We start from the raw sequence: 20,034 nt of genomic DNA, 5'->3' as shown, positions 1-20,034 counted from the left end.
CACGATCTAGTTAGACGCGGTTCTGTACCCAAAAATTGTAAACAAGTGAGTCCGCTCAAGTTCATTATAAGGCCAATCAGATTACGCCTTTATCTTCATGCGGAATTATTGGCTTGTTTCTTTGCTCTGAAGCACGCTCGTCGACATGGGTTTTCTAGCGTTTCCCTTTTCACAGATTGCCAGAATATTTTGAGTTTACTTTCTGGCACTGGCCTCAAGGATATTGCTGTGGTTTGGCTTTTACAGGATATTGGTGCGGTCCTTGACTCCTTTGTTACTTGTCGTATTAGCAAAGTGGGTAAATCTGCTGTTTCTCGTGCCCATTCCTTGGCAGTTGCAGCGCGGCGTAGGAATTTACTTAATTCTGTTTTTTAGTTTTTTAAAGTTTTGTGAAAAAGAAAAAAAAAATAATTCTTATATATATATAATCAATTAATTAATCAAATCATATACTTTAAGGTGTAGATTTGTATCAAAAACTAAGGCCTTATTTTATTTCTCTTAAAAATAATATTTCCATAAAAATAATTTCGATTCAGTAAAGACAAAATCAGTTCAGCAAAAAAAATTCTGGATGAAATGGACAATAACACTGCAGAAGAACTATAGAACTTCAAATAATTTACCACCAGCATCTAGCTAATACATCAACTTTTAGCAATTAAACCTTCAAATAACCAACCAAAGCAGAGAAAAAATATATAGGAAGGAATTCATTCATCTGTTCTCTGCTAATTAGTTTGCTAGTAACTAGTTTAAGATTTTCTTGTTTCGTCAATTTTTCAATGGGAAAATCAATGCCGCCAGAAAGAATACAAGGACATGAAGTTTTTACTTCCACAATTTCCTCAAGGACATATTCTTTTCTGTATCCTTCTTCATCACCTTTGCCACAGCCATTTCAAAATCTTCCTGTGTTACGTGAATCCTCCTCTCCCTCAAAGCAAACATACCTGCTTCAGTACATACACCCTGCACACACCAGAGTAGAGGAATTTGGTTACATGCATGTATAAATCACCGACAGGAAAATCATATAGACCAAGAGTCCAAGATATCTATGTTTACATGATCAAAAAATGAAAAGGGAGGGAGGGGGGGGGGGGGGGGGGGGGGGAATCAATTGGATAAACTGTTTCAATTCAAAATTGCTATTAAACAGGTGTGCAGCTAAACACAGATTAAATATGCAAATGTCAATTCATTGGGCTATTAGGCAAGCAGTTATTAACATTCAATAGCTTATCACAGCCAACTTACAGAATATTGTTTTGTAAACATCGTACTTGTAATTAAGTCCAAGCATAAATCCTGTTAGTTTCAGCAACTGACAACAGAATACTAGAATCTACTTTTTCTGGGTTCCCAGCTCACAATGATAACATATTTGCTCTCAGACGCATGTTTGTAAGGAAAATTCTGTTTTGCATCACTCCCTTGCATTTTACCAAAAAACTAGGTTTAGATTCAGAAAATCAGCACAGCACAACTTTCATCACATTTGATGGGAAAGCAACAATTACTCGACTCTCACAGACCTACATCTATAATTTTCACTAGTGTCCTGTTTCTGCAGGGTAGCACAAAACAAAGTTTATCTATGAGACTGACAAAAATCTAATGTTCCTTACAAGCCAAACTTTGTCATCAGTTTATCCCAACCAAAAAAAAAAAAAGATAAGCCTAAGCATACAATAAATGATAGGCATTTCCAATATGGAAGGGAAACACCGAAACAGCGTTGTCTAATAGCTTTAGTCTCATTATAATGCCAACGGTTTGTCTAAGTATGGTTTAGGAATGGCATGTGTAACATGTTACACGTTGTAAGAAATCATAATCCTTTGGAAACTCTGTATCACTTGAAAAGCTCTAAAATTTGATATGCATTTTACACCAAAAAAATGATATAAGATGCTCAAGGAAAACAACAGTTTGCAAACCTTTAACTCTGCACCAGAAGCGCCGTTCATCTTTTCCGCAATCTTCTTCAAATCAATCCCGCGCATCAAGTTCATTCTTCTAGAGTGGATCTTCAAGATGTCACAACGAGACTGAAAAGATGCAGCAAAGTCATTTAGAATAATGTAGAAGCACTGTTAATATGTTGGGGAATTTCAGATAAAATTTTATTAAGTATTCTAAGTTTATAAATGCAAGGGAAATAGCTCATTCAAAACTGCTTACAGCAAGTGAAGGCTGATTCTACTTGCTTAGTAATGCATGACCCTAAACCAAATGAATAACATGTGTATTTCAAAAATGCATTACCAAATACTTGGCATTACATTTAAAGGACAAAGACCACCTTGTCAAAGCAAAGAAAGGGTTGAGCACCCTGACTTTGGTACATTGATAGATTTAACTATAAGAGTCACTAAGTGGCTAAGTGCTTTCTTCTGATATAATGTTCTTCCACGTCAATTAGGGAATAAAAATATAACAAAATCTTCCTTCTTCCATACATCAAAAAGACTTATAATGCTGTTTCCACCTAAGAATATTTTATAACCAATGAGTACATTATACCCAAAGTCCCAAACAGCTACTGCCACTCGATTAGGATCATTAATTATTTAATTATAATCCTTTAAAGGCAGATTCAAATTTCAAATTTACTTCATTTTACATGCCACCCTTATTTTCTCTATCAGTTATGTGAGTACCCACAAAGCCAATAATTTAACTCCACTTAATGACAGTAGACAGCGCATCATAATAACCCCCCCCCCTCCCCTCTCCTCTTTTCTCTCCCCTCAATCCAATCCCCCCTCCCCTCTCCTCTTTTCTCTCCCCTCACTCCAATCCAAAGAAAGGTATAATAAAAGAAAGTTTCTAAGCCTTTTTAAAAGAAGACAACAGTATCAGCACTTTAGGTTAATCTACAAAGGAACTTCAAGAGGAAGCCTACAAAAGAAAACAGATTGGTGAAAGTTTCTCCATGCCTCCAAACTTACTGAACTAGCCTACTCAGATCAACAAGGGTCCTTTCAGTCCATAAAGCAGAGCACAAAGCAGGAGACTCATTTTAGCTACATGATCTTCAGGGAGGGGATAAAGCACTTGCTTGACAGTTAATTGAGTTAAAGAAGGAAATATGCAAATACGAAGTGCACCACAAAGTTGCGAAATAAGGACATGATGCCAATATATTAAACTCACATCTTCGTTGGGATTGGGGAACTCAATCTTCCTATCAATCCTTCCAGGTCTAAGGAGAGCTGGGTCCAGAATATCAATACGGTTTGTTGCCATCAAAACCTGAGGATAATTATGCCCCATCAATGACAATGAAATATAAGGTATTAATAGTCCAATAATATAATTAAGTACAATTCAGAAAACAACTCATAAGTACTTTAATCTTTTTTGATGCTTCAAATCCATCTAATTGATTGAGAAGCTCCAACATAGTTCTTTGAACTTCACTATCTCCATTTCCAGATCCAGATTCCATTCTTGCTGATCCAATACTATCAATTTCATCCATGAATATGATAGATGGAGCATGTTCTCTGCACAACAGCAACATCAAAAAGTCATGCACATTGTTCATTCAGACTAAATCAGCACAAAAAAATAATGTAAGTTTGAAAACCTTATGATGCAATGTCAAATAGGGATATCAACACAGTATAGCAGGCTTTAAACAAAAGATATAACAAACCTGGCCATGACAAAAAGTTCTCTAACCATTCGGGAACCCTCTCCAATATACTTCTGCACCAACTCTGACCCAGAAACCCTTATGAATGTACAGTCAGTGTGATGTGCCACTGCCCTAGCAAGCAGAGTTTTTCCAGTACCAGGTGGACCATAGAGCAAAACTCCCTATACAAAACAAAAGACAGATACAGTCATGATTACCAAAAAAAAAATGATGGTTAAGACACCCAATAAAAGAAATAAACACAGTATAGCAATGAAAGTCTCCCACAAGCCCATAAATGTGAAATGGTGAAGGGAGTTAATGTTAACAAAAAACATGTCTTCAGAACCAGAGACATAAATTCTTTTAAATCATTCATTAATCATAATGAGGTTCAAATAGGTCAAAACCAGAAAAGGGTTCAGTAATTTCACCTTAGGTTGAGCAATACCCAGACTCTCAAACAATTCAGGATGCTTGATTGGAAGCTCAATAACCTGAAACAGTTTTTAAAGAGTTAGAATTTGTTTAACAAAAGTAATCTACTCATAAACTGTCGTCATTGGGTGGGGGTGAACATAGTGACAGCTAACCTCCTTTATCTCTTTAATTTGCTGGTCTAAACCTCCAATCATGTCATAAGTAGAATCAGGAACTTTCTCAACTTTCATAAGGTTCACCAAAGGATCAACTTTACTAGGTAAGACTAGATGGAGGACATAGCTGTCATTGCGAAGAGCAACTCTAGTGGAAGGTGTGAGTTTTGTTATGTCAATGTTCTTATCAGCATCAACAACATATTTCCCTTCTGGATGAACCTGTTACAGGATTGGTAATAATCAGAAACTCCACTTTATCATTGACGATAAGACTACTTTCATAATTTATTTATTTTTTTAAATGGAAAATTGAAGACTACCATTAACAGTTATTGATTCTATAATGTGTCGCTATAGAAAAATGACTCAGTACACAATGATAAAAGCTTACCTTGACCAACACCTTAGACTTTCCCATTACTTTGACAACTTCTCCAACATATGATCCAGGCTCTTGAAGCAGCATAAGTTCCTCTTTAAGCATCCTGACTGAGCATGTCCAAGAGAGTATAACAGTATAAGTCTAACTACACTCAATGTGGGTTAAAAGGCCAAGCTTTTAAAGCATACTTGCAATAAAGCATAATTTCTATGTAAGATTCGAAATTGATTAAACAACTACAAAGTACACCTTATTCATCACAAACCACACAAGAACAATTCCCTGTTTACACAACACATTCCAAACAATCAACTTATACCAAACTTAAGCAACACACATTTAATTAAAATCTCCAGTTGAAATCTGAAACAAACAGAAATGCAATGGTGCAATGTGTCCCAAAAAAATACCAAGATAGAAACTAAACCCATAAACAACAACAGCAACAGCAACCATTCCGAACTTTTGAATCTTACAACAGATAGCTATATCGAAAATTTGAAGAAACTAGTAAATTGTTTGATTTGTTAAGCTTCCCAAATCCCAATACATCACAAATCAATCACAATAAACTCCCAGATCCTAAAACAAAGACAGAGTAGGAAATCAATTGGCCCCTCCCTCGTTATCGTTCAATAATCCACCCCGAAAGAAAATTGATCAAAATCACAACTCCAAAACCCTATGTACAGCAATTCAGCATCAAGGGAAAGGACATCACACAAATTCGGTCACACGGTAAATTGAAGATAAAGGTGAAAGTTTCCGAAATCTTGGTATTCAGCTAATTACTACACTAAAACATCATAATTGCAATTAAGCCGGAAACAAATCGAAACAAAAATTGCGGAAAAAAGAACAAAAATTTGACTAATTAACGACGAAATTACAAACTCAAAACCAAGAAAACACTCAAAAGGGATCAAACCAAACAATGCCAACATGAGATCAAAGACAAATTCGACCCCCAGAAAAAAATATATACAAAATTAAAAATAAAAATCGATAGTAAAATCAAAGAGAACAGAAATTAAAGAAAGAAGTGAGTATTTCGATAAAGGTAAAATTAGGGTTAGGGTTTGCTCACCTTGAGAATTGAGCTCATTACGATGAGCTTCAAGACGGCTAAGATCAAGGGTTTTCTGGCGATGAAGATGTTCGAGTTCGTTGATTCGTTTGAGATAATACTGGCGTAGACCATCGCCATGAGTGGTGTTTCCGGCGGCCATTGTTGCAGGGCTACTACGTTCGGTAAGAGCAGTCGCCATTAATTTTTTTTGGGGAAGAAAGATGAGTTTGTGTGAGAAAAGAGGGATTTGAGGAGAGAGAAAATTAAATTTAGGGAAGTGGCTTGCTTAAGAGGAAAGGTAGAGTATTGTGTTTTTAGGATTTTAAAATTGTACGAGTAAAAATTAGATGGTGGTTAAACATGATTAAGTATTCGCGCATAGCCGCATAGGAGCTACTTTGTATTTAATATATTTGGTGTGTCATGTGTGTGGAACTATGGGCAATTATTCTCTTACTACTACAGCATCACCTTGCCACCACTTTCACCTCGTACCCGAATCGATCCGACCCGACTCATATCCGACCCGAAATGACTCAACCCAAACCAACCCGAATGACTCATTTCCCAGGTCTACCGCATAGTAGCTCTTTAACGTCTATATTTGGAGCATCATGTGTGTATGGAACTATGGACGGTTATTCTCTTACTACTTCACCATCACCTTGCCACCACTTTCACCTCACGAGCAACCCACTACGATTCCCCTTTATTGCAATCCACCATTGCTAATTACCGACTAGGAGGTTGAGGTTTTTATATTGGACAGCTTACACAACCAACATTTAAAATAACAGTGGCTAAACTTGTTTCTAATGTTGGTTCAACCACTTGTTAGACCGATTTTGGCCAACGGTTGGCCAGTTATTCGGCCGATTTTGGCCACCGGTTGGTTGGTTGGGTAGGGTTTTTAATTATATTTTTTATTTTTATTTTTATTTTATTATTATTATTATTATTAAGTTGAGGGTAATTGGAAACTTTCGTGGTTTGTGAAAACCTTTTGCCACTTATATAAAATGGAAGTCCGTAATGGCCTTTGTTTACTACTGTTGTTCATTACAACCCATTTGGTAGCCGAACATAAATTTTGATAACGGGAATAGTTTTACATGTAAATTATAAAAGAAATTAACATTATAATCCCCATGGAAATGTGATTTCATCCTAAAGCATAAGTTTTTTTTTTATTATTATTATTATTTGTTAAATTTTGAAACAATATGAAATGGGCCTGGGCAACCCGAATAAGGAGGAGGAGAGTTTGGTCCACAAACAAGGCTTTGGAGCTTCCACACTAAAACCAATTGGCAATAGTAGGAGTAACTCCTCTACCTTATAAAGTGGAACTACCTTTCCTCTTTCTCCAATGTGGGACACTCACAAGTGGGATACAATGGGTTTCAACACTCCCCCTCACTTATGAGTGTCCTTAGAACTTAGAGCACACCAGAAGGTACAATATAAATCCTCTTTGGGAATGAACATCCAATAGAGGCCCCTTAACCAGTGGCTTGACAAATGCCCTGTAATCCCCCATATTTTAAAATATATTATAAATGAAATTATATATTATTTGTAATATTTATTTGTATTTTTCCGGAATTTAATTTCAAAAGTTTCAAATTATTTTTGGGGTTGATAAACGATTTTATTACAAAGAACTTTTTATGAACCTTCCTTCTATAATTTATGTCCAACAAACAAACCTAACCCAGTTTACTTTCTTAATTGACCCATTAATTTAATGAGGCCCAATATCCCTACTTACCCTACTACCCTCTCTCCTATAAATACCCCATACATCCCAAAAATTTCCCCACACAAAAGGTTAGTCTTATTTTCTTTCTCCTTTGTTTTATTAATTTGTGTAATTATAATTATTTATTATGAATTTTGATTTTATTGTTTGAAATTAATTTAATTAGTATCAAATTGTATTTTGATGATTAAACTTTATAATTTCAGATTTTATAAATGTTATAATTTTCAGATTTTGTAAATTTAATAACCTAGGGTTTTTAATCATTGAAAATCATGATTTTAGGGTTTTTATGAACAATCGATTTAGGGCTTTTATAGTAATGATGTTTCGAAATTTTTGTGATTATACTACTAATTAGTTTAACTTAATTCCAGATTATTTTGAACACGTAAATTCGTGTTTTAATGTTTAGATTTTGGTTCGTTAATATTAATCCCGTTTTAATCCCGATCAGGTTCTGAACTCATCCGATTTTGACAAAAAAGTAGTGTTTTCCATGTGGAAACAATGTTTTAAGAAAGACTCACCACCTTTGGTGGTGAGCACCACCCTCTCGTGGCCAAATTCAGCCTCTAAATATGATTTTCGGGCAGTTTTTGATTTTTAACGAAGTTTTTTTTATGCTTAATGTTTATAATTAGTTTTGGGTTTTGATTTTATAGTATAAAGTTTATATTTTTAGTATCAAAATCATGTTTTTATGTTTTAAACTAATAATTTCAGATTATAATTGTTGTTATAATTTTCAGATTTTATAATTTTAAAAACCTAGGGTTTCAATTTATTTAAATTGGGATTTTAGGGTTCTTATGACTAATTAAATTGGGGCTTTTGTTCCTATTGTATTTCTAATGCATAATTAACCATAAAAACATGTTTTTAATGAAGTTTTAAGGAGTTTTAATCTAAATTATATTGCTGGAAATTTGGTTAAGTATTAATTTATTATTGTTGCTTGTTTTCTAGGAAGTGATTATTTCTTAGGAGACTTTTAAGTGATTAAAAGTGGCACAAAGGATTGTTTATACGAGGTACGTACATGTCTACTTCGTTGTAAGTAGTATCATGTTTAGGTACCAAAGAAAAGAACTAAGTTTCATGATTAGAGAACACTTGGATGAAAATTGTTTGGTTATACATTTAATTAATTCATGTGCTTATGTTTATGAGACATGTTTTGGTAAATTGATTATGTTTGTATGGAATTATGGATGCAAACATGTTGAATTATATTGGATTAATTATTTGTATGGAATGTTGATACAAACATATTTTATTGGATTGGTTTGTTAACCACATTTGGATTATTAAAGGATTGGAATTGAATGGTTTAAGTGGAATGAATTTATTAATTATTCCACAAGGTTGTTATTTATTTTATTTATAAATCAAGCATGACTTGTTAGTATGTTGAGTAAAAGTGGATTAAGCCGAAATGGCTAGGTGAGTTGACTATGTTCAACAATTTGGATAATTTGGAAGTTTAATGGAATTAAAGGTCAACTTGTGATGTGATCACCATTGTCCTAAATAAGATTAAAAGCGAATTGATGTATGATTGTTATGTATGGTCTTCTTGATTGAGTCGGCTATTAATTAAAATTGTAATCACGTAAAGTGAAACATGGATGAGCAATAAAACTCTGGAAAGCGTGCACTTCTAGAGTATTGACAATTATGGGTTGGGGTACACGGTGGTAGCCCGTGGCTTTCCGAGGCTTGTTTGATCAACATGTCCTCTTCTCTTTTGGTATTTACATTTTTTTATTTTGTAATGAAAGTTAGATGGGATCCTAGACTAACTTTGTGAGAATGGAGTCGCGCCCATTCTTGCATCGCGCTAAACTTTTATTTTAAATGGTCATTTGGGACCAAAATGATTTGGTGGATTGGACAACCTCGTCTATTGCTTACTCCAACTAAATTAATTAAATTAAATATAAAGAGTCAAGTCTTTGGAATTGATTAGCAAGTATGTTGAGTCGATTGAATTGTTTAAGTGTGGAGTCTTGATTAATGAATTTATGTTGTATGTTTATTTACTTTAATTAGTTGAGCATGCTAGGCTTGGTACGTTGTAGCTTGTATGTACTCAGCTTTGCTGATTGCGTGCTTTTGTGTGTTTTCTTTTGGTCATGGCCTTCGCCTTTCAATGGCCCTGTGATGATCCAATTATTACATTTGTATTATTGGGGAGCAGTATTGTACAGGTTAGCTTGATGATGTGAAGTTCGGGGATTTGACATACGCATTGTCAAGGGATTGGTGTGATTGAGAGTATTCGTTCTTTGTGTTGAACTTATTTATGTTTTACTACTTTAATTATGTTTTGGGACTTTGATTATTGGTTTGGTTTTAAATAAGGGCCTTTATGGTTCCAATTTGTAAGCTTTGACTTATTGGTTTTCTAAATTATATATTTTAAGATTTAAGTTGGATTTCCGCTGCAATACTTTGATAAAGCCTTAACGTTTTAACACGTGGCGGTAACATGCCAATGGTTCTCCTCTATTTTTATTTAAAGTAAGTGGTTTGGAAAAGGGAGAATTATTGGGGTGTTACATGCCCAGTTATAAACGGCCCAACAAACCTGGGCTCTGATACCATGTTAAATTTCGAAACAATATGAAATGGGCCTGGGCAACCCGAATAAGGAGGAGGAGAGTTTGGTCCACAAACAAGGCTTTGGAGCTTCCACACTAAAACCAATTGACAATAGTAGGAGTAACTCCTCTACCTTATAAAGTGGAACTTTCTCTCCTATTCCTCCAACGTGGGACACTCACAAGTGGGATACAATGGGTTTCAACATTATTATTATTATATTTTACGTTTTATCATTACCATTTATTTATCACTTGAGATGAAGTATTAGTTGGGAATGAAATTTTATAGAGAAAAATGGACAATTTGGGATTTTGGGGTTAACTACTATTACCATGAAATTGAACCTTAATTTTCCTTACAAATTTACATACAAATTCATTCCCATTACCAATATTTATGGGCACCTACCAAACTGGTCGTCAAATCTTTGTTATAGTTCTTTGTTCACTAAATGTGATAGTTGAAGGACGTTGCTAATATCGGTTTACTAAAAAAAAAAAAAGATAGGTTTCTTTTACCTTTAATTGACTTTTGCGTCTGAATTTTAGTTTATTATTAGCGTTTTTCTGCGCATTATAAAGATTAGCTTTTAAGTTGAATTGTTTTAAAATTATTTAAATATAGTTTTGTATGAGTTGTGTTGTAACTTTTGGAATTAGGTGTTGTTTTGAACTTTTAACTTGAGACTTTCTTCTCTTCACCTTACAAATCTAATATTCGGCAATAATAATTTCAATTCAGTAAAAAAAAGTTTATATATGACAAAATTTAAAACACAACTTTTGCAACAACTTTGAAAAATTGAACAATAAAATACTTCAATACTCCTAATAAGATCTAAGCATAGTTATGAAAACTAAGTCCCCCATTTGTTACTTCTTATATATGCCCTCGTAGCTCATTCGAGCCTATGAAAAAAAAAAAAAAAAAACTTGGTAACTTCAAAAAGGTAATAGCACCATAGTCTTTGTAACTATGATAAAACTAGATTCGAAATCAATGCTCAAGTGCGAAAAAAAATTACATATTAAAAATTTGTACAGGCAACAGTAAACTATTGAATTTTCTTTAATGAAGGATACTGCTGTTAAATATCATATTTAGCTGAGATTGAACACTATTAACTAGCAAAACCTATTCAAGATTCAATCATTAATATTTACTTTGGCAGAAATCGCAGGCAATAGGATGGTCGGATTAAATAAAAAGATTAAACCAATCAATTACACAAAAAGTCTACCCCAAGAAACAAGAAGAAAAATACTAGCTTAATTCCATCAATAGTTCACTACTTAAATTAGTAGGCTTTCTAATCTCCACCTAATCACACCTTCCTACTTCTCTTATCAACTCTAGACATTTATCTGAGTGTAACAAATTCTCTACTTCATAAGCGAATTCGTTATCATTTCCATGCCAACAAGAGGCATCAGCTGTATCATCTACTGCAACCCCGAAGAAAGGTTAAATCTGCAAAAGAAGCAATTGAAAGGAACTAGTTTCTTCAACCATTCAAAGCACCCTGCAACTAAGAGGGATACTTAGCTGCAACTGCTGGCTCATCAACCTTGTCTCAGTTTGAAATTGACGATACCTTTGGGACATCCACAGGAAACAAATGGATCTCATCCATCCACGGGTTTTGCTCTTTTTCGGGATTCACTCCCCTCAGAGCTCTCCAGACTGCACTATTACACTTGAAACCAGAACCAAACGCAATCTGCCATATTCTATCTCCCCTCCTAACCCTCCCTTTAGCTTCAGAATAAGCCAGTTCATACCACAGGGAGCTGCTTGAGGTATTCCCAAATCGATTGAGTGTCATCCTCGAAGGCTCCATATGCCAATCAGAGAGCTGCAGGTTCTTCTCTAACTCGTCAAGAACAGCCCTTCCTCCAGCATGAATGCAGAAATGCTCAAAAGCCAGTTTGAAATCTGGGATGTAGGGCTTTAGTTTCATCTTCAAGAGTTTTTTTCCTATCAGAGTGGCAAAGAAAAGCAACTGTTCTGACATAGGAAGCACCAAGGGGCCTAGAGTAGTGATATTAGTCTTGAGGGCATCTCCTGCAACAGCCATCAAATCCTTTGACAAAGCAACTCCAACTTTTCCCTCGGGATCCTCTTCTTGGGTAACACAAGTGAAGCACTTATCATCAGAACCTTTGTGGGTTCGGACAGTGTCAACAAGCTGATACTTGGACCGCCATCTATCAGATCTCTTGTTTGAGAGTAGAATCGCAGCTCCTCCCATCCGAAACAAACAGTTAGAAACCAACATCGATCTCTCATTTCCAAAGTACCAATTCAAGGTTATGTTCTCCGTGCTAATGACCACAGCATAAGAATTGGGATGGACTTGTAGAAGATTCTTAGCAAGATCGATTGAAATCAATCCAGCGCTACAACCCATTCCACCAAGATTATAACTAACAATGTTGCCACGCATCTTGTAATGGTTAACAATCATTGCAGACAATGATGGAGTGGGATTAAACAAACTGCAATTCACTACCAGTATCCCAATGTCCTTAGGTTTCACATTCGTTTTAGCAAACAGCTCATCCAGGGCTCCAAACATCACCATCTCAGCTTCCTTCCTAGCCTCCTGCATACACACATTAGGAGGATCGAGAAGAACAGATTCTGGAAGGTAAGTTTCTTCACCAAGTCCTGATCTTTCGAGTATCTTCCTTTGAAACTCAAGGTTTTCCTTTGTAAACGTACCAATGGAACGAGACCTATCCATGAAAATCTGCCTCGTGCACTTCCGAGAATTATCAGGTTTGTAACACGAAAAATTCACGAGGTACACAGGGCTAGGCCGAGTAAGGAAATAAAGGGTAGCCAAGAAAACAAGCAGGGTCGAGCATACAATCACCGATATTAAGTTGAAGCGAAGATGCTCCCAAAGGACATAGACATCTTCCAAAGAGAAAGTGGAGAGTTGGGCAGCAATGACAACAATAAGAGGTGATAGGAACAGATACATTCCATGGGTAATGAGGTAATGGTAACCCAATTTGACATATTTCAACTTAATAGATTGCTTAAAATCAGGAAGCTTTCTTGAATTTGAATTGGGCATTAAGGGGGTGGCAGGATTTTGTTCACTCATAACTTCTTCAGCAACAATTCAATTTACTCAATCAGATCAAAAATACATTAATTTGGGCCCCTGAAACAACAAATTATTCAGAATTACTCCCTGAAAAGTAGAACATGATCATATTTAGCTAACTGGGTATATTTGAAAATGCAAAATTTTGCCTGATTATTTAAAGTCTAAACCCTAAGATTGTTATAGATTTATTAAAGATAAATAAAAATCCATTCTTTATTATAAAGAAAATCACCTCAAATTCAGGAACTGGGTGTCAGAGAACAACGGATTACCTGTAAAAATAAATACAAAACCCAAGAATTAGAGAAAATCGATAATGTTCTATGTTACTCAGACTCAATTTCACACACGGGTACATGTTCAATTGTCCGACTAATTATATGATAAGCTTCAATAAATTTGCCAAAAACTAAGTGTCGATAAGGCCATAAACCCTATTAGAGAGTCGAAGATCCAACACGGGTACTTAAAAAGCGACATAAAGACCCCAACTAACAATTCTACTTCAAACAATAGTTTACTTTTTTTTTATCGGGATCAATAAACAACCAGATTGTCAACCAAAGCTTAAACAGATTAGATCTGACTAAACAAGCATGAAATTAAAAGTGAGATTATAATGCAAAATAAATGAAACTCAGAAAAGGAAATCACCTGAAATTGAAGATTTTGAGATGAAAAATGTCGACTTTTTCTCCTTCAAAATTCGGAGAAACCAAAGAAACGTGAAAAAACAGAATGAGAGAAGTAAGAGTTTGTTTTTTTTGATAATTCAAATGAAGGATGTTTGTATATATTTGTAATGCAGCCTGTAATACGTAGAAGAACAGTGTGTATAATCTAATAATCTTTATATTATATTAAAATCATATGATGTCCCTTCTCTGTTTCTATTTAGTTGACGCGTTTGATTTAGACACATATATTAAGGGGAGAAAAGAGTACGAGAAAGAATGAAAAAATAAGTGGGGTAGCTTGTAAATGCAGGTAAAAAATTTACCCAAAAAGAAAACGTGACAACTAAAAAAACTTCCTAATAAATAATATGTGTCCTCTAAAAAAAACTGAAGTAGTATAATGATTAATATAATGTGTAACATTATTTAGCATATGATACCATGTGAATAAATATGATGCAGAACAGCAGAAAGGTGGGACCAAACTACCAGATTGTAGGGGACTGTTATTTTGGGAAATTGGAATCTAAGTTGACGACTTGTTTGGTTGGTGAAGAGCGGTTTAAAGCAAAAAAAGAGCGGATTGGATTGGTCAAACAGCTGATTTATATACCAGTAGCAAAGTCATTTTGGAATTTCCTAAATAAAGTCATTTTGGAAACGCCCTTTGAGCAGCGTTTTGAGATTAGCATTTTTTTTTTTTTTTTTTATAAAATAAAAAAGAAAATTTGTCAATTGCAACTGATAAAAGTATTCATTTTGCGAGTTTCAATCATCAAAGTTTAATTATGCAAATTACAACCAAAATTTCACCAAACATTTTTAACTACAACCAAAACCCGACTGATTCGGCCACTTTCATTGGAATATGTAGAGTATACGACGGAGTAAAAGGGCATAGATGCTGTCTTTCATGAAGAAGGGATGTGTCCTTAACCATCTGAAGCTGAATGGAAAAATTCTTCAAAACAAGAAAAGATAAGATCCAACATCCAAACCAACTTTCGTTGATGACACGGTTGTAAACATGTTTTCTACAAGTCTGCAACATGTTAGCACGCAGGGACCAACAGTTCAAACAAGAAAAAAAAAAGTGTGTAGTATGAAATTTCCTAGTTTGTATATATCAGGCTGAAAACGATGGATACAAAGAAATTTTTTCACAAGTGTGGACATATTTTCTACTGCCTTTTAGATTGATGACTGATAATTAGCTTGCAGCTTCTGAATCCTCTATACCTACTACATTCATCAGCTATACCAATCAAGAAATAAGATTGCGAAAGTAAGTACAACAAAAAACAGCCAAAGAAACACTCTGCTACTGCTGTTTCGCTGTATGGCTTGAGTAAGCTCTTTGTTGCCAAGCACCATATTATGCGTTGCTTCAACTGCCTGAATAGACAAAAAATAGCAAATGGTGTGTAAATACAAGGTTTCTCAGATGATCTTATAGACATAATACCTAACACAGTTGTTTGTGATGACAATTAAATAACAGTAGACATAAAAAAATAAAAAAATAAACAAATAAATAAATAAAAAAAAACCCAGAACTCAAATCTTCCAAATCAAATGGCTTTTAGTACAGTTATTTTTTAGATGAGAGTATACATCACTGAAGATCCACCCAAAAGCAACTCAAGATCCCTATTTGTTGGGGTAGAGTTTGCTCATGAGTTTCTCTCTCCTCCTGAGAGCTACATGTACGTGCTCTGACATCACCCTGGTGTCGAGCTATTTTTCCATACGACCTCCCCAACTTGTCGCCACAAAAGGAACCACAAAGAAGTTCAAGGAACTAAGGGACACAGATGAAATATGAACCATGATCGTTAAACTTTTCAATGTTCATGAAAAAAATAAATTCACATGAACAGTTGGTTCAAGCACTTCAAGGGCCTTATATGAACATGAAACTTGGACCATGGTCATATTAACCATGGTAAAAAGCAAATTAATGGAATGTGCAAGTTCTACTTCCATCATACGGCAATAGCTGTTAACAATTTGAATATATATAATACGTACAGCATAATTTGAGGGCTTTAAATATTAATGCACAACACTTTTATACATAAAACTTAGGCCTAATAAGATGCACTTTAATATGCCATGGGTACTGGCAGTAATGAAAAAAATGCTCATCTAAATTGCTCTACTTTGATGGAGCAATTTATGTCTTTGGTTTACTAAATATCACAGATTTGCAAGAAGTTCGATTATAACAAGGAAAAATATAAAAGCTGCAAATCATACTATGATTACAATATGAGGTCAAGATAGATTTGGAAATTGGAACAAAAAAGATGACTTTTCACTTTAACATATCAGTGATGATCAGAAACTCAGAATGCATTCCATAGACGACACAATTACACAGTTGTTATATTAGATTTGGAAATCGGAACAAAAAGATTACTTTTCACTTTAACATACTGGTGATGATCAGAAACTCAGAATGCATTCCATAGATGGCACGATTACACAATTGTTAAATTTAACTAAAGACCAAAAATTCGTTGCTCGGTTTTAGCAAAAACACTTTAATTTCAAGGTCCATCAACTATGATATCAAATCTCACCTGATCGTATAGATACTCAATCTGATGAACTTGCTGGAGAACATGTGTAGACATGAGGTGATTCAGTGCAGACATCTCCACCATTTTGGTTTCAGTTTCTTGAGCAGCATCAAGGAGATTACTCAGCTCCACCTACATTAACTTTTTTTGTTATTCTGATGAATTCTGCAGCCAAATACTAACTATAAAGTGTGTATTGATACTACTCAAAGTATCATGATGCATCTGCAACTTATAACCTGAAGTGCACGAGTGTCATCATCCAAAAGCTGTTCTTGGACTCTTTGGGGACTTGGTTCCACTTCATCAGGTTCTGTGGCCTCTGGATGTTTTGATTTCAAACGATCTGTTGAAATTTTATCGGGGACACGGCTTCTTTTTCTTCTGGGCATTGTTCTATTAAGTGTATCTTGGAACCGTATAGCTCTCAGCCGATCAAATTCTGATGTAACTGAATGAAGCTTTTCACTCAAAATCAAAACCTGTATATTGTTTCAGAAATAAGGGATTAAGGGAAATGTGCCAAACCTAGAAAACATAGGAATTATCTTCTTTACAAAATCGCAACAATGTAGATGCCACACAATGCAATCATAATAATTTAACTTCCAACTGTGTCAGTTTAGTTAATCGACTAAATCTAAGTACTTGTAACATTTAGCTGCCATAATGAATCAGTAACTTTTAATCCACATTCTTCACATCAAACAACCAATAGTGGGACATGATTCACTTGCCAGTGAGTAAACCATACAAAATTGATTGGCAATTGTGAGATCTTACTGCTCAAGACATAAAAACAGGAACGGTAGTCATACACCAATAACAAAGAGGGAATTCTTAAAAAGAAAAGGGCAACCTTGCAAAGGAACTGATGCATAAAAGGAGAATGTCCAAAGGCTATGTTCTTTTTACCTTAAGAAATTAAGTTTCAGGAAAAATTTATAATTTCCAATACATTCCAACAGCTAATACCCAAGTTCATTTCACAACAACAGAATATTCTAATAAGTTCGAATCATTTCCAATAAGTTTGATGAGTAATTTCCAACAGAAAAAAAGTTGCTCTTATGGTATCTCAATTTGCGAACAGGTATACAATAACTGACTGACACACAAATTAACTATCCTCATTATTTTTCATCAAGCCTAATAAGTTAGATTATCTCATCTACTTGTTGAAGTTGGGCCACTGAGACATGAGTCACATGACACATCCGTGATCCATTAACAAACCAAGGAGTGAAGGACATAAAAGCATAACACAAATATAGGAAACAGCACAACAAAATTTGCTTCTTGATTTAAGGTAGCTAAACCTAGAGACATATCAACATTCTGAACTCAGAAGGTCTCATGAAAGAATGGAGGAAAAGCAACAATACCAGCAAAGCCAAAACCCAACCCCACCTCAACACGCACCATACTGAGCTAGTTAGCAGGATAAGAAACTAACTACAACCATCATAAATCACATACCACACCATGTTTATGTGCAATAATATCAGCATTTGAACCATCTGTATTCATACTAAGCCAGCCCTTCGAATTGGCTTCTTCATCACTTATACTGGCTTTTAGAACCTCTATCTGCTTTTGACACAACTTAACAAAAGAAGTAACCTGCAAAGAACAAATTTCAAATGTCAAAGAACTCAATATCAATACTAATTACCTTCTCAATGAACTTGATAAGGTTTATTGATCAAATGATCAGATATACAATCATGACATAAATAATATGTGACTAATGTGCTCATCTCGAAAACAAAAGCGTGGATAATTTCAGAGATTAGAGTGAACACATTGAGGAGTATTTGTACAACAATTTATAGTTAGGCATAACATGCCTCTCTATGTGATAATGTAATAGCAGATAAAGACAAGTGAAACAGTCTTGTAGTAAGTTTTTAGACTTTTGGATGAGCAATATATGTGGTGCATTGTTGTTGCCTTAGTATCATTAGTAGCTAGACAAATTGAAGCTCGATTTAAGCTCTTATGATTAAGGTAAGCGATGGTATATCCCTTGGTACAAGATCAAGGTTATTTTGTTTACTAGCTGTTGATGATCAATTATAAATTGCCAAGGTCTTACATTTTTCCAAAGGTAATTGTGAAATTCAGCTTGGTAGGTTTGTAATTATTTGAAAGATTAATGTGCTTCACTTAGATAACATTGAATGGATTAGCTTGAAAGCTTAGAGGGTATGAATTGAGGAGCACTGTATAACGATATATAGAGAGATTAAACAAAGAATCAGGCAAATATTGCCGTGTTGATGGCTAATTATGAAGAGCAAAGGTCTTATATGTTTCTGAAGGACAGTTATCTGTATGAAATCCCAATATTTATCAAAAAAGCTTCATCTTTATCAAGTTTCTGTCTTTCCTCTTGTTTATTTGTTGCTGTGCTCATTTTAATTACAGAGAAGAGCTCAAATTTGTTACCTTTGATCCAAACACGAGTAATTAACATTAAAACCACTACCACAAACTCATTAATCTAAATACAGTAAAAAGAAAATCAAACAAATTTGACAAAGCCATGGTAAAGTATGAGGTTAGAATCAATCAATTTGTTCAAGACTTACGACTTAACATGCTGCCACAAGTACTTGAATGTTCAATAAATTATAGATAAGCCGAACACAAAACAATACTTATACACAATAAGTCCAACATAAAGATAGCTTAGAACATACTTCCTGCTCAATGCTATCTCTCTCTTGTTCAGTAGTCCGATGCATATCAACATAATCGCGCTTATGTTTCATCAAATATTTTTCCAACTCTCCAATGCTCTCAAGCTATAAATTAAAAAATAGCAAGCAAAATCAGCACATTACAGCATCGCAATGCATCAAAAATGTTTGTCCAATCAAAGCAAACGCCTCGAAGATTAAATTGATCCGCTTACTGTTTTCAACGAAGATTTCATGAACGGAGTCCTTTCGCGAGGCTTGTGTATTATGAATGACGCCATTATAGCAGCAATTTTAGACTAACACACCAAAATTGAAAGTTGATAAGAATTCAAATTCATTCTACATAATCAATCAAGATACAATTATAATCTATATTATGATAATTAAAGTAATTCCAATACAATCAATCATCAATAATTTGAATTTGACCTAAAATAGAGAATTGGGAAATGTACCTCGTTGTAATCGAAAGAAACGGCTTGACGGCGAACAGCATCTTTGAAATCCTCAGTCCTATCCCTAATTTTCGCCATTGTTGGATCATACAACACAGCAGAGGAAATTTGTATGATTTGAACTCAATTTGATAAAAGATGAAGTGAATTTGCAGCGATTTGTACAGAATATCCAAGGAATTTCAGCAAATTGATGAGAGAGTATTATTTACGATTCGAAATTTTGAATTGAAGCAAATTAGTAGAAATTTCCAGAAGTAGAGAGAAGAAAAGATTTTGGAGGGAGAAAAGGTGAGTTACGACAGCGGGTGTTAGAACGCGCCGCTGCAGATCGAAGAGAGGACTTAGACAGGGGAGATACGATCTGAAGATTACCACGTTATTTTTACAGTAATAACAGTATACTTGTACGAGTAG

The 20,034-nt window shown here is 34.7% G+C and overlaps 2 protein-coding genes and 1 pseudogene across 5 annotated transcripts; all 3 read right to left on the bottom strand.

Annotated features, from left to right (window-relative positions):
* Positions 1-575: 575 nt before the first annotated feature.
* On the bottom strand, positions 576-5,981 carry LOC145641569 (26S proteasome regulatory subunit 8 homolog A-like). Its single transcript, XM_081692415.1, has 9 exons — positions 5,718-5,981; positions 4,640-4,737; positions 4,243-4,467; positions 4,084-4,146; positions 3,668-3,831; positions 3,359-3,515; positions 3,163-3,261; positions 1,944-2,054; positions 576-972 (listed from the first exon to the last, which is right to left on the bottom strand). The coding sequence occupies exons 1-9, from the start codon at positions 5,896-5,898 to the stop codon at positions 832-834; spliced, it is 1,239 nt and encodes a 412-aa protein (XP_081548541.1). The 5' UTR covers positions 5,899-5,981; the 3' UTR covers positions 576-831.
* Positions 5,982-11,245: 5,264 nt separating this feature from the next.
* Positions 11,246-13,991, bottom strand: LOC145641566 (3-ketoacyl-CoA synthase 11 pseudogene; annotated as a pseudogene). 3 transcript variants are annotated; one of them, XR_014115462.1, is made up of 3 exons: positions 13,847-13,991; positions 13,425-13,464; positions 11,246-13,276 (listed from the first exon to the last, which is right to left on the bottom strand). The product of XR_014115462.1 is annotated as a 3-ketoacyl-CoA synthase 11 pseudogene, transcript variant X2 (transcript). The 3 variants fall into 3 exon arrangements; XR_014115461.1 differs by having other exon boundaries at positions 11,246-13,246; XR_014115463.1 differs by lacking the exon at positions 13,425-13,464 and having other exon boundaries at positions 13,847-13,962.
* An 805-nt stretch (positions 13,992-14,796) lies between these two features.
* On the bottom strand, positions 14,797-19,990 carry LOC145641567 (syntaxin-81-like). The gene is made up of 7 exons (XM_081692414.1): positions 19,618-19,990; positions 19,375-19,458; positions 19,160-19,264; positions 17,934-18,077; positions 16,694-16,936; positions 16,455-16,586; positions 14,797-15,264 (listed from the first exon to the last, which is right to left on the bottom strand). The coding sequence occupies exons 1-7, from the start codon at positions 19,693-19,695 to the stop codon at positions 15,121-15,123; spliced, it is 930 nt and encodes a 309-aa protein (XP_081548540.1). The 5' UTR covers positions 19,696-19,990; the 3' UTR covers positions 14,797-15,120.
* Positions 19,991-20,034: the final 44 nt, after the last annotated feature.

This window comes from Chenopodium album, chromosome 8 (assembly GCF_948465745.1).
Source record: "Chenopodium album chromosome 8, dcCheAlbu1.1, whole genome shotgun sequence".
Taxonomy (NCBI): Eukaryota; Viridiplantae; Streptophyta; class Magnoliopsida; order Caryophyllales; family Amaranthaceae; genus Chenopodium; species Chenopodium album.
The sequence above is the reverse complement of the archived record's forward strand: the minus strand, read 5'-3'. Positions and strand labels throughout refer to the sequence as shown.

Coding starts and splice junctions, on each gene's coding strand:
- LOC145641569 (XM_081692415.1), bottom strand. CDS start 5,898: ATGGCGACTGCTCTTACCGAACGTAGTAGCCCTGCAACAATGGCCGCC. Junction 3,516..3,667: donor GAACTTTTTGTCATGGCCAG/GTTTGTTATATC, acceptor GCTGTTGTGCAG/AGAACATGCTCCATCTATCA. Junction 973..1,943: donor CTTCTGGTGCAGAGTTAAAG/GTTTGCAAACTG, acceptor TGGTGTGTGCAG/GGTGTATGTACTGAAGCAGG.
- LOC145641567 (XM_081692414.1), bottom strand. CDS start 19,695: ATGGCGAAAATTAGGGATAGGACTGAGGATTTCAAAGATGCTGTTCGC. Junction 16,587..16,693: donor ATGACACTCGTGCACTTCAG/GTTATAAGTTGC, acceptor AAGTTAATGTAG/GTGGAGCTGAGTAATCTCCT. Junction 15,265..16,454: donor TTGAGTATCTATACGATCAG/GTGAGATTTGAT, acceptor TTGTCTATTCAG/GCAGTTGAAGCAACGCATAA.